Source organism: Micropterus salmoides, unplaced genomic scaffold, assembly GCF_014851395.1.
Source record: "Micropterus salmoides isolate LMB-PRFRI ecotype aquatic unplaced genomic scaffold, ASM1485139v1 Ms_hic_scaffold_1, whole genome shotgun sequence".
NCBI lineage: Eukaryota > Metazoa > Chordata > Actinopteri > Centrarchiformes > Centrarchidae > Micropterus > Micropterus salmoides.
In genome coordinates, this window is record NW_024040040.1 from 55,583,426 (window position 1) to 55,595,957 (window position 12,532).

The window sequence follows — 12,532 nt, forward strand, 5'->3', positions numbered from 1 at the left end:
GAACTGGACCTGCACTTTTTAAAGGAACAAGGGATGGTTTCAGCTAGCAGCTCGTGAGGCTGATGGGAAAGTCTTTAGTTTCTGCAGCTCAGAAAGCAAAGTGTTGACCTGATGGTGGCGCTGGAGGAAAAGTTATCCCAGTTCATCGAGGGACCATAAAGGTCTGAACCACATTTCATCACAACTTTTGAGCAGTCATACTCTCAGGTCAAACAGCTGGCTTCAGTTAAAGTTTCTGCTGTCAGATCAGAACTGGTAAATCCAGCCGGCTGCAGAATCAATATACACCGTGTATTGTATTGTTGTACCTAACGTTGTTGTTGTTATCTGATCGAGCCTGCTGTCTTGACTCGGTCTCACTTGTAAAAGTTTCGATCTAAATGTGACTTCTTAGTTCAATGAAGGTTAGAAGAAACAGGATGGAACTGTTTGTTGTTGTGTCTCCAAACACAAACAGGATGAACCATGGGACACCTCATTAGGGGTGGGAATCACCAGAGGACCCGATACGATATTATCGCGACAGTTATGTCACGATCGATATCATTGCTTCAAATTGTGTCCCCAAAGAAAAGCTCTTCTTCTCGTGGACTGAAAAAGCAACTGAGTTCATTATTTTAGTACTAAAAAGTAAAATTCTCATGTACAATTCATATAATAAAAGATCGATACTTGACCTCCGTGTATCGATACGATGATGCCACGGAAACTATCGCGATACTCTGCTGTACCCCCCCCCCCCCCCCCCACCCTACACCTCATGTTAATAGGTCTGAACTGTCCGTTTAAATGCAGGCAGGGTTTTCACAGGCCGACACATGTTAGTGTGTTCGTGTGTGTGTTGTTTCAACAGAAGTGGTCTCGGCTTCCTGAACTTTCTTTAACTCGCTTTTTAATCAAAAAAGAAGTTGGACTAAATGTCAAGTGAAACACACACACTGACAGCTGCCCGGCCCATTGGCTCACAGGTCTCCATGGTGACCAGTCGACGTCCAGAATACTGATGAGCTACCGCTAACTGCTAACAGTACTGCAGAACTCCTGTGTGCATGTTAGAGTACTACAGAGTACTACTGCAGTACAGTTAGTAGTAGGCATCAGTACTACCTTAGTGATTGTCAGTGATCCCATCATGCAGCAGGTCTAAACTGAGATGCATGAATTACCCCGGGCCCCTTTCTGACCTTCAGACTGTAGTCGGGTCCCTCTTGGTTCTCTGTAATGGATCAGGACTCAGCTCACTTATAGAAGCAGTACTTACTGTTACTGTACTACTGTCAGCTCACAGCTGGGGAGGGGGGGCAGTGAATACTACCACATTCCGGTTGCCTAGCAACAATTCGTGCACAGATTGGCTGTAACATCTGTCACCATGAACGCTGCCAAACCTGCTCTGTCTGCTCATCTTCATCTTCATCCTCAGTCAGTTTCAAACCGTCCGTCTCTTCTTCTCTTCCTGCTCGGTTCCTCAGGGCTGTGAAGTACATTTACTCAGGCGCTGTACTTCTCTGAGATATTGTACTTTGTATGTGATCGTGCAGTGACTTTGTAGATTATCACCGACGTCACACGCACACACGAAGGCGACGTCACGTGTTCCTTGGCGTGTTGATGTTTTTTTATTTGTTTTAAGCCGACACCATCGGCGCCGCTGCAGGAAGTGGTGTGTAGAGAGGAGGGATGACCTCGTTCTTGTGTGACCGCAGAGGTCAAAGGTCACATCTGGCGGCCATAACTTCCTGCAGCTCGGTGTGTGTTGAAGCTCCAGTTACCTGAAAAACACCTCCTTCTCTCTCTCTCCCTGTGTCTCAGGAGGAGAAGAGCGAGCGAGGGTGTTGAAAAGTGAGATGGAGGGAGGAGGAGAGACAGAAAAAGTGAAGGAGAGGTGAAAGGTGGAGCTAGCGAGGGAACGAGCTCCTCACCTGTTGCCGTCGTCTCATTATGCCTCCTCTTTCTTCTTTGCCTGCTTTGATAAGCGTGATGACGCACTAATGGCGTTTCTGATAGTCGCTGCCGAGGCATCCTCGAGGCCTACAGCAGCTTCACTTCCTCCAGCGGGGAGGGCGAGGACTGTGTTATGACTGTCTGTGTCTCTGCAGGGCTGAGCCACGGGGAGGCCGACACCAGGGAGTGTTTGTACTACAACGTCAACTACGAGATCGAGAAGACCAACCAGAGCGGGCTGGAGCGCTGCGAGGACGAGAAGGACAAGCGCTCGCACTGCTACGCCTCCTGGAGGAACAACTCGGGCTCCATCGAGCTGGTGAAGAAAGGCTGCTGGCTGGACGACTTCAACTGCTACGACCGGTACAACACACGTGTCCTGCATCCCTGAAAACACTCAGTGTTCACATTTCCACATCACGTTTATGGTTTCACACTGGGCCCTGATTGGCTCCAAAGTAGTCGTGATGTCATAAATCCTGCAGGTTTTCAGCCTTCCCTGAATCAGGGGCAGAAAGAACTTCAGCCTGATCCATTACTGACCGTTAGCTCTCAGGCTAATGCACCACATCACAATGCTGTGCTGCAGAATCAGAGGGAGGTTTCTTATTTACCCTGCTGCACGTTTGTGCCTGTGGTGGCAGCAGTCATTTGGTTTTTATCTTTATTTTATTAGCTAATACAAAACTAGTAACATGTAATCTGGTTTCTGGATATTTCTGGAAGAGAAAGTGTCATTTTCAGAGTTTTCTGAATCACAAACCTTTGAGGATGTCGCACACTAAATGTTTCAGATGACATCGTCTGCATCAGAGGTCTTCAGCTTCATGAACAAATGTTCCAAATGTACAACTTCATACAAGCAGATTAATCAGTCATGTTGAAGCCACCATGTTCCACTTCTTCAGACTTTGGACTTGATGTGGAAATGAGACGAGTCCACAGCCACGTCCAGTCTAATCAGCCTTATGGCTAAAGCTTCTGAAGAAAGCTGAAGAAAGCGTTCACAAATAAAGTCCTCGTGTCAGAATGATTCCCTGAAGTCTTTTTTGTTTTCAAAGTTATTAACTTCCAATTTCTGACATTTCCAAGAGCACACAAAGGCAGCAAACAGTGAAAGTATTACAGAGTACACGTGGAGAACATCCTGCCAGTACAGCGAGAAGAGAAGAGCAAAGATTCAACATATTTTAGAGCTGCTTTAATAACAAGTTCATCTAAAAGACCCAAACGGAGCTGCATGAAAGGATGTGTTCAGGGCAGATCGCAGGAATCCTCCTCCGTCTGTTTTTCCTCGAGTGTCAGAGTTTTTCATGCACATTCACATTCAGACATTTCGTGCTCCGTCCAGAAGGAGCTGCAGTTTCATGGATCAGCAGCTTCACAAGCGACCGGCAGCAGCGCGGAGGAGTGCAGCACTTTACACGATGCTGCTACTTCTGCTCTCCTCAATAACCAGGCGTGAAAGATCAGTTCCAGACTAGAAGAGAAACGTCTCTTTTAAAACGAGGAGCTGAAGACGTTTCCCCCGACACAGCTGAGAGGCTGCGCATTTCCCTCCAAGGCTTCAGGAACAAACCTGCTATTGGGTCAACCTGCTGCCAGACTGGCGGCTGGATTACTCAGCGCTCCCCAGACGCCGGCTGATTGGCAGCTCTGCCGGTAAGACTCCCTCGGCAGTTTAGACTACGGCGAAGAAGACGGACGGAGCGGAGCTCACCGTACCCGATCTCCAGAGCTGCCAGAGAAGCTTCACGCTAACATTACTACCCAGCAGATAAAGACAGGAAGCATCTGTCACCACAAGACGCCGCAGTGCGATGGAAGTCGAAGCTGATGGTCTCAGCAGCTCCGATAGCAGCAGCGTAGCAATAGTAGTAGTTTGAGTAGTAAAAGAACGCAGTGCTGGTTGTATTAATACTAGAAGTTGTACCTGCAGGGTAGTAGTATAGCAGTATGGTAGTGGTACTAGTATCAGCAGTAGCGGTAGTAGTATCAGTAGTAGCAGCAGTATCAGTAGTAGCAGCAGTATCAGTACTAGTATCAGCAGTAGCGGTAGTAGTATCAGTAGTAGCAGCAGTATCAGTACTAGTAGCAGCAGTATCAGTACTAGTAGCAGCAGTAGTATCAGTACTAGTATCGCAGTAGTATCAGTACTAGTATCAGCAGTAGTATCAGTACTAGTATCAGCAGTAGTACTAGTATCAGCAGTAGTACTAGTATCTGTAGTACTAGTATCAGCAGTATACTAGTATCTGTAGTACTAGTATCAGCAGTAGTACTAGTATCTGTAGTACTAGTATCAGCAGTAGTACTAGTATCTGTAGTACTAGTATCAGCAGTAGTATCAGTACTAGTATCAGTACTAGTATCTGTAGTACTAGTATCAGCCCGGCTTTCTGGTCCTCGTCCTCCTCACAGAGAGATGAGGGGAAAGTGTGGGGTCATGTGAGGACAGGCTCGGCCCTGGTATCCCAGAAGGCTTTGCTCTGTCGTCACCAGGATTAGCGAGCGCTCCCTTTGTTCTGTTCCTGGAAGGACGGACAGGAGAGGATGATGGGAGGAGGAGAGAAGGAGCGGGAGGGAGCGAGCGATGGAGGATCCTGCTGCTGCTGCTGCGCCTGAAGGTGTAGCGGAGGGAGGCGGGCGGCTCTGGACCGACGCTGGACGAGCTCCAGCTGCTGCTTGATGAACGAGACGTCAGAAAGCTCCCCGTCTCTCTTATCTCGCTCAGACGCTGAATATCTCCTCGGCAGAAGCTGCTACCTCATCAATAAATCTCTTTTTTTTCATCCATTATCAAATTATTTATATATATTTACACACTCATTTCCTTTTTCTCACAAGTGATTGTCTCGATTACGCAAAACATTTAAAAAACTTAGTCTGTCTGTCTGACCGGGTCCTCTCTCCGTCTCTCAGGCAGGAGTGCGTGGCCACAGAGGAGAGTCCTCAGGTCTTCTTCTGCTGCTGCGAAGGAAACTTCTGCAACGAGAGGTTCACACACACTGCCTGACGCCACCGGGCCGCGTGAGTTTGTGTCACGTCTTTCCTCCGTATCTTTTCTAATCATTTATTTGTGCATTTGAATATAATAAATAAATGTTTGTTTGTGTGTGTCAGTGATCAAAGCCCCGCCCACGGCGTCGGCGTGTTAAACGTGATGGTTTACTGCCTGCTGCCCGTCACCATGCTGTCCGTCGTTCTGCTCACCGCCGTCTGGATGTACCGACACCGGAAACCTCCGTACGGACACGTGGACCTCACGGAGGTACACGCCCCCTAAACCTCCCTCCTTTATTAACCAGGTCTCTGTTTCCAACACTGTTGGTCTTTGAATTAGACGTGCATGCAGATAATACTGCTGAAGTCCAGCTCCGACATAAAGGCTGCAGCAACACGCCTCCTTTTGCTCCGCCTCCAACTGCTGAATGTGAGAAGAGAGAATCATCAATTAGGAGATATTTGGACTGAGATACAGAGTCGGTGTCAGAGCCCTGGAAAGTACTAATGATCCTGCAGGGGGAAGGAAAGGAGGGAGGGAGGGAGGGAAGGAAGGAAGGAAGGAAGGAAGGGAGGGAGGGAGGGAGGGAGGGAACATTGACCTCATGTTGAACGTCTACATTTGAAAGTGGTGACACGGTGTCACGGCTCCCTCTGGGGGCGGGATGCTGGTACTGCAGCTGTTTGTCTCTCAGCTGCAAACAACAATGAAACAAAAGCACATCCAGTAAATACCAACAATAAACATCAGCGGGACAGAAATATATGTGAGCTGTTTTACTGCGTGTTCGTTACATCCAGTGTAGCTGTTGAAGTAACTCAGAGCAGGGGCGCCACTTCCTCTTAAAACACCTGACGTGCACTTCCTGTGCTCTCTGACGTGCACTTCTTGTTTTGACTGCACTGTTTCTGTAACTCTTACTTCTTCAACAGCTCTAACTAGTATTTATTATCACTGTGGATAAAAGTGTAAATGTAACTATATTAACTCAAGTACACTATTTAAGTAGAACTTGAAGGTACTTTTACTTGAGTATTTCCATTTTATTCCTGTTTTTCTCTTCATTTACCCGCTAGCTTTAGTTACAGGTGAAGGTTCTTAGTAAAATCAGTATGGCGATTGATGATTTTTAACCTTTGATGCCAAAGCAATCGGCTAATCATCTTCTGACCTCTCACAGGACACCAGTGTGCAGCGAGTCTCAGAGTCTCTGACACGTTTGAGTAATTGAATGCAGCAGAATCAAAGATATTCTGCATGTTATAACTATAGTGATGAAACCAAACCCGGCTCTCCTCTCCGTGTCCTCCAGGATCCCGGTCCTCCTCCCGGCTCCCCCTTGGTGAGTCTCAAGCCTCTGCAGCTGCTGGAGGTAAGGCCAGCGGGCGCTTCGGCTGCGTCTGGAAGGCCCAGATTATGAACGACACGTGGCCGTCAAGATCTTCCCCATTCAGGTTCAGCTGTTTTCTCGCTTCGATCGCTCTGTGTGCCGTTTATATGTCTGGAACCGGCTTCATATCCCCTCTTCATCCTCCTCCTCCTCTCCTCCTCTCCTGACAGAATAAGGAGTCGTGGCAGAACGAGCGAGACATGTTCCTTACTCCAGGTATGAGGCACGAGAACATCCTGAGGTACATCGCTGCAGAGAAACGAGGGAGTCACCTGGAGGCCGAACTGTGGATCATCACCGAGTTCCACGAGAGGGTGAGGAGAGGGAGGGAGGGAGGAAAGGGGGGGGGGGGGGGAAGAGGGGAGATCAGCATTGCTACTTTTACAGCTGGGAATCGATGCGCCAGCAAATGTTACGTCTTCAACTGAGAACTCATTCAATGCGAATCATTTTTTTAATTAGAAAGGTTTAATTTTTTAATTTGTTTAAATTAGAAAGGTTAATTTTTAATTATTTTTTTTATTAGACAGGTTTAATTATTATTTTTTTTTTTTTAAGTAGAAAGATTTTATTATTTTTTTTTTTTATTAGAAAGGTTAAATTTTTTCATTTGTTTAAATTAGAAAGGTTTAATTTTTCATTTTATTTTAATTAGAAAGGTTTTTTTTTTATTTATTTTTATTAGAAAGGTTTAATTTTTTAAATTTTTTTTAAGTAGAAAGATTTAATTTTTTCATTTGTTTAAATTAGAAAGGTTTAATTTTTTCATTTTATTTTAATTAGAAAGGTTTAATTTTTTATTATTTTTTATTAGAAAGGTTTAATTTTTTAAATTTTTTTAAGTAGAAAGATTTAATTTTTTCATTTGTTTAAATTAGAAAGGTTTAATTTTTTCATTTTTTTAAGTAGAAAGATTTAATTTTTTCATTTGTTTAAATTAGAAAGGTTTAATTTTTTAATTTTTTTTATTAGAAAGGTTTAATTTTTTAATTTTTTTTTATTAGAAAGGTTTAATTTTTTACATTTTTTAAGTAGAAAGATTTAATTTTTTCATTTGTTTAAATTAGAAAGGTTTAATTTTTTAATTTTTTTTTAATTAGAAAGGTTTAATTTTTTAATTTTAGAAAGGTTTAATTTGTTTAATTAGGTTTAATTTGTTTAATTAGGTTTAAGTACTACTTACTTACTTAGAAAGGTTTACTTTTTTAATTAGGAAGGTTTCATTTGTAATTTTTTTAAAGGTTTACTTTCTTATAGTATTTAATTTTTTTACGATCACGTGTGAGCTGACTGTGTGATTCAGAATGAAGAGTGTACAAACTGGGTCTCTCTGCAGGGCTCTCTGTCAGACTTCCTGAAGGGAAACATCATCAGCTGGACCGAGCTGTGTCACGTAGCCGAGTCGATGGCGTGCGGCCTGGCTTACCTCCACGAAGACATCCCCCAAAAGAAAGGAAAGGACCTAAGCCGGCCATCGCTCACAGGTCTGCCCGCTTCTCCTGCTTTAGCTCACCGAAGGAAGTTTTAAGGTCACGAAGCTTCACCTGCCATTGTTCTGGAACTGTGTCGAGGGTTAGAAACTTTTCCACATTGTGTTAGTGGTTTCAGTGAAAGCACCATGCAACAAACAAACAAAGCTTTCAGAGCGTCAGAAACTGTGATTGCAGTTAACGGTGTGAGAAAACAATCTGTTTAGGTTTATATGTGCGTGTTATGTGTGCTGAATGTTGTTGAGCTTCACACACCTTTGAAATAATCGTCTGGAAATGGGTTGATGGAAGTTGACGGCACCAGCTCACATGTCAGCATGTGAAACGTAATTAATTTGTTTTAGAGGATAAAACATAAAGTCGGCTAACATGCTCTTTGATTCTCTATCTCTAACAAACACGTATTTATCTCTTCATCTCAGCAGCACTATTTTAATATCGATCGTGTTAAAAGTTGTTTGGTGGTGAAGTTAAGGGCAGGGGCTGGTTTAAAAGACGTCTTCATGCTGCGTTTATGTGCCTGTAGAAAATAAAAACTGCTTGTATAGTTTGTCAAACAGCTGTTTCAGACCTGGTTTGATGTACTCGACTCTCTCTCTGTGTCTCTAAGGGATTTTAAGAGTAAGAACATCATGCTGCGTTCGGACCTCACGGCGGTGATCGGTGACTTCGGTCTTGCCGTTTCCTTCGAGCCGGGGAAACCACCTGGAGAGACGCACGGACAGGTGAGCTGCTCTGAGTTGTTGTTGTGGATGTGTTAATGCCCGACCTTAGACCACGGGAGCCAGGTGTTGATTCGCAAGGCATTGTGGGATATGTGAGGGGTTAGGAGGAGTTCAAGTTCAGCTCGCAGTTTGTCTCACTTATATTATTTTAAGAACACGACACAGACGAGGGTCTGAACATTTCTTGGGGTGCGTGTCTGCAGGTCGGGACCAGGCGTTACATGGCTCCAGAGGTTTTAGAAGGAGCCATCAACTTCCAGCGAGACGCCTTCCTCCGAATCGACATGTACGCCGTGGGTCTGGTTCTGTGGGAGCTGGTGTCCCGCTGCAGGGCTGCTGACGGTAACACACACACACTTTATCTCAAACACGTCCCTCCTGTGCAGCTGTGAAAAGCTGCCCTATTGTGAACTGTGATCTCAGGAATCGACAGGTGTGAAAGAAAAGCATGTGTCTTAATGAATCGTGATACACCCCGACTCTCGTGACGATACAGGTCCGGTGGATGAGTACATGCTGCCGTTTGAGGAGGAGGTCGGTCAGCATCCGTCACTGGAGGACCTGCAGGAAGTCGTCGTACACAAGAAGATGAGACCGGCCTTCAAAGAGCTCTGGCTCAAACACACAGCGTGAGTGTGTGCACACACAAACACACGCATTCACTCAGCGGCCACTTTATTAGGAACTCGTAGCTGAAGCCAGCAGTCCTGTAACAAGTCCTCCTTCATGAAAGTTACAGTGATCAGTCTGGTTTTCTGATCAGTGAATCTGTTTGTTGATGTCTGTGATCGGGCCGTTGTTTGTCTGGCCACGTTTGTTTTTTGTCGTTCTCTCTGCTGAACTCAAGCCTGTCTAGATCTCAGTGAGATCACCGGATTAAATATCGGTCCAGAAAAATTGGGATATTTTCCAAAATTCAATGAAAACAAAATTCTGGGATTTGTTAATTCACATGAACCTTTATTTAACTTACAAAAGTACAAAGATTTTCAATAGTTTTACTGACCAGTGTAATTGTCCATCAGTCCGTCCGTCCGTCTTCAAGCGCCACATTAAGCAGAGCTGACTGATCCTGAGGCGTTCCCAGACCAGTGTGGAGATATAATCCACTTAGTCCTGGGTCTTCCCCAAAGCCTAGGCCTTCAGTGGCAACTCTAAATTGTTGTTGTTGTACTTGCAAAGACTGAGCCTTTGGCCATTAAACTGGGCAGTGAAACTACTGAAAATCTTTTTAAATAAAGGTTCACATGAAATCATAGATTTCTTTTTGCATTTTGGAAAATATCCCAACGTTTCTGGAAATGGAGTGTGTATATTCTGGAGCATGCTGTTTCTATTATTTTGTCCACCTCATTTCTATCAGTGAGGGTGCACATTACAATACAGCGTTTTAATATTGGAACTGGGACACTGTGATTGACATTTATCAATATTTACTGCTGTTTTAGGGATCAATCTATTCATCAGTCAATCGAGAAAGTAATCAGCAAGTAAAAACTATGAAAAATATCATTATTTGTAGTCCTTAATAATTGTCTGCCTTTCACAATACAAATATTTGTTATAACAATTTAAATGTTTGTGCCTTTATTTTGAAGTCTCATAATATTCAGTGTATTTCCCTCCAAAGAAAATGAAAGTGTCACTTCTTTTGGTGCTGTGACGTTGTTAGAAAAGAGTCGTTGAGTTTGAAGGTGTTTCCTGGTGCTGCTGTCTGCAGGGCCTGGCTCACGTCTGTGACGGCGGAGGAGTGCTGGGATCACGACGCCGAGGCTCGATTGTCGGCCGGCTGCGTGGAGGAGAGGATCTCCCAGATCCGCCGCCTCACCGCCACCATCTCCCCGCCTACCTCCGACCACCACGCCCTGCTGGTCTCCTCGCTCGCGCCTGTTACTATGGTAACGAATGTGGACCTACCGCCCAAAGAGTCCAGTATATGAGGAGAAAATCTGAAGAAAACACACATAAAAAAACTTTTTGAGGCCTGACGTTGCCGGTGATTTCCCTGAAGCTCGGTTCAACTTCCTGTGAAAACAACCGAATTCACAAAAACACACACACACACACACATCATCTTTTCTCAGCGGAGTTTTACAACCTAAATCACAAGTACGGCGTGAAAGCAGCTGCTATTTGATCTCTTTGGACTTTTTGGACTCTTATTCTTCTTTTCTTCGTCCATTTGGACAAATATTACCAGCACACGTCCTCGTTTTCCTCAAGTTTGCCTCAGTATTGAGTCATTTGTGTCTTCTTTTTTTTTTCCTTTTTTTAAAAATTATATATATATATATATATAAATATATATAATTTGTGTCTTTTTTTAACCGACTATGTGTTTTATGTGAAAACCAACATACACACATGGAAAACCCAACACTGAAACGCGTTCAGGTCCCGACTCAGTGAATGCTCTTCTTTCTCCAGGTACCTCAGCGACGACTTTCATTACTTTCGCAAATTTTTTACCATTTTCTTCGTTTATTCTTCTCTCTGCTGACTTCTTCTACTCGTTCTCTGGTTCGGGACTTATCCACCTTCCTGGCAACTCTGCAACCACCTACCATCAGCCTACCGTTGGGATTTATTTTACTACGATGCTGCAAAACCCTTGTAGGAACGCGATGACTGTTACACAACAAATAGCGACAGCGAACCTTACAACATTTGTTTTTCTACCTTTTCTTGGACTTATTTCTGTGACCACACACTACTATTCACACACGATAAATCTTCGGATCCAACGGGTTGTATCCAAAAACACAGGAAACAGGAAGTGATGTCAGAGGGAAAGACGCGAAAAACAAAAATCAGAAAGACTGGACAGTGTCTGTTTTTAATGTTAAGGTTTCCGTTTTCTCTCTCTCGTTATTTGTTATAATTTGAGGTTCAAGACTGAGAGAAGTCTGACAGGATTGCTTTTCAGGAACCAGGAGGCAGACGTCTTGCATGCAGAGATTTGATTGGCTGACTGCGATCAACCACAGTATTTTGGTTGGCTCGGAAATAAAACTTCTCAGGTAACCAGGTCTACAGGAGGGGTTGGGGGAGGGAATTTGATGTGACGCGACTCCGGCCGCAAGTTTCCGCAGTCGGGAGAGGGCGGGGCCAACAACTGGTGGGAGTGGGCTTATCTGAGGGTGCTAAAAGCCTATTGGCTGTCCTGAATATGTAAATTTGCAAGGTGCCCAAACAAGGGGAAACACGTTACCCTTGAAATGGTGCAAGACCTCATGATGCATAGAGTAGTTCATGCATTCAGGTCAGTTTGAGTGTGAGAGAGTGTGAGCGAGCGTGTGAGAGTGAGAGTGTGAGCGAGCGAGCGAGCGTGTGAGAGTGAGAGTGTGAGCGAGCGTGTGAGAGTGTGAGCGAGCGTGTGAGAGTGTGAGCGAGCGTGTGAGAGCGTGAGCGAGCGTGTGAGCGTGAGCGAGCGAGAACGGGAGTGTGAGCGAGAACGGGAGTGAGAGCGAGCGTGTGAGAGTGAGAGCATGTGAGTGTGAGAGCGTGTGTGAGCGAGAGTGAGAGCATGTGTGAGCGATAGTGTGAGAGCGAGAACGGGAGTGTGAGCGAGAGCATGTGAGTGTGAGAGCATGTGTGAGCGATAGTGTGAGAGCGAGAACGGGAGTGTGAGCGAGAGTGAGAGCGAGCGTGTGAGAGTGAGCGAGCGTGTGAGTGGTACAATGTGAACACAACAGTCACATGATGTGACTTCTTGTTTCTATTTTGATTTTTATACTGTACGTGCTAATTGTTTCATTTTCTCTGTCTGCTTGTGTATTTCCTGGAGGTGAGTGAAGCGCCTTTGACCTTTGACCTCATCAGTTCTGTTACCTTTCAACATCGCCACCTTCTGGTTGAGCAGCAACACTGCAGGAATCAGTTTAAAATCTGATTATAGAAATTCTTTTGATTTATTAGCTCTGCGATTGTCTTTAGCTCATTAAAGGACACATGCCTGTGTATGTATATCAGTCACGTT

At 44.7% G+C, this 12,532-nt stretch overlaps 1 protein-coding gene and 1 pseudogene across 1 annotated transcript in view; one reads left to right on the forward strand and one right to left on the reverse strand.

Moving 5' to 3' along the window:
- Positions 1-1,487, reverse strand: part of LOC119887253 (xylulose kinase-like) — an 18,936-nt gene extending 17,449 nt beyond the window's left edge. The window contains exon 1 of the mRNA XM_038698152.1: positions 1,389-1,487. Within this exon, the coding sequence (XP_038554080.1) occupies positions 1,389-1,487 (99 nt within the window). The remainder of the gene's footprint in view (positions 1-1,388) is intronic.
- Positions 1,488-1,680: 193 nt separating this feature from the next.
- On the forward strand, positions 1,681-11,377 carry LOC119887368 (annotated as a pseudogene).
- The last annotated feature ends 1,155 nt before the right edge of the window (positions 11,378-12,532 follow it).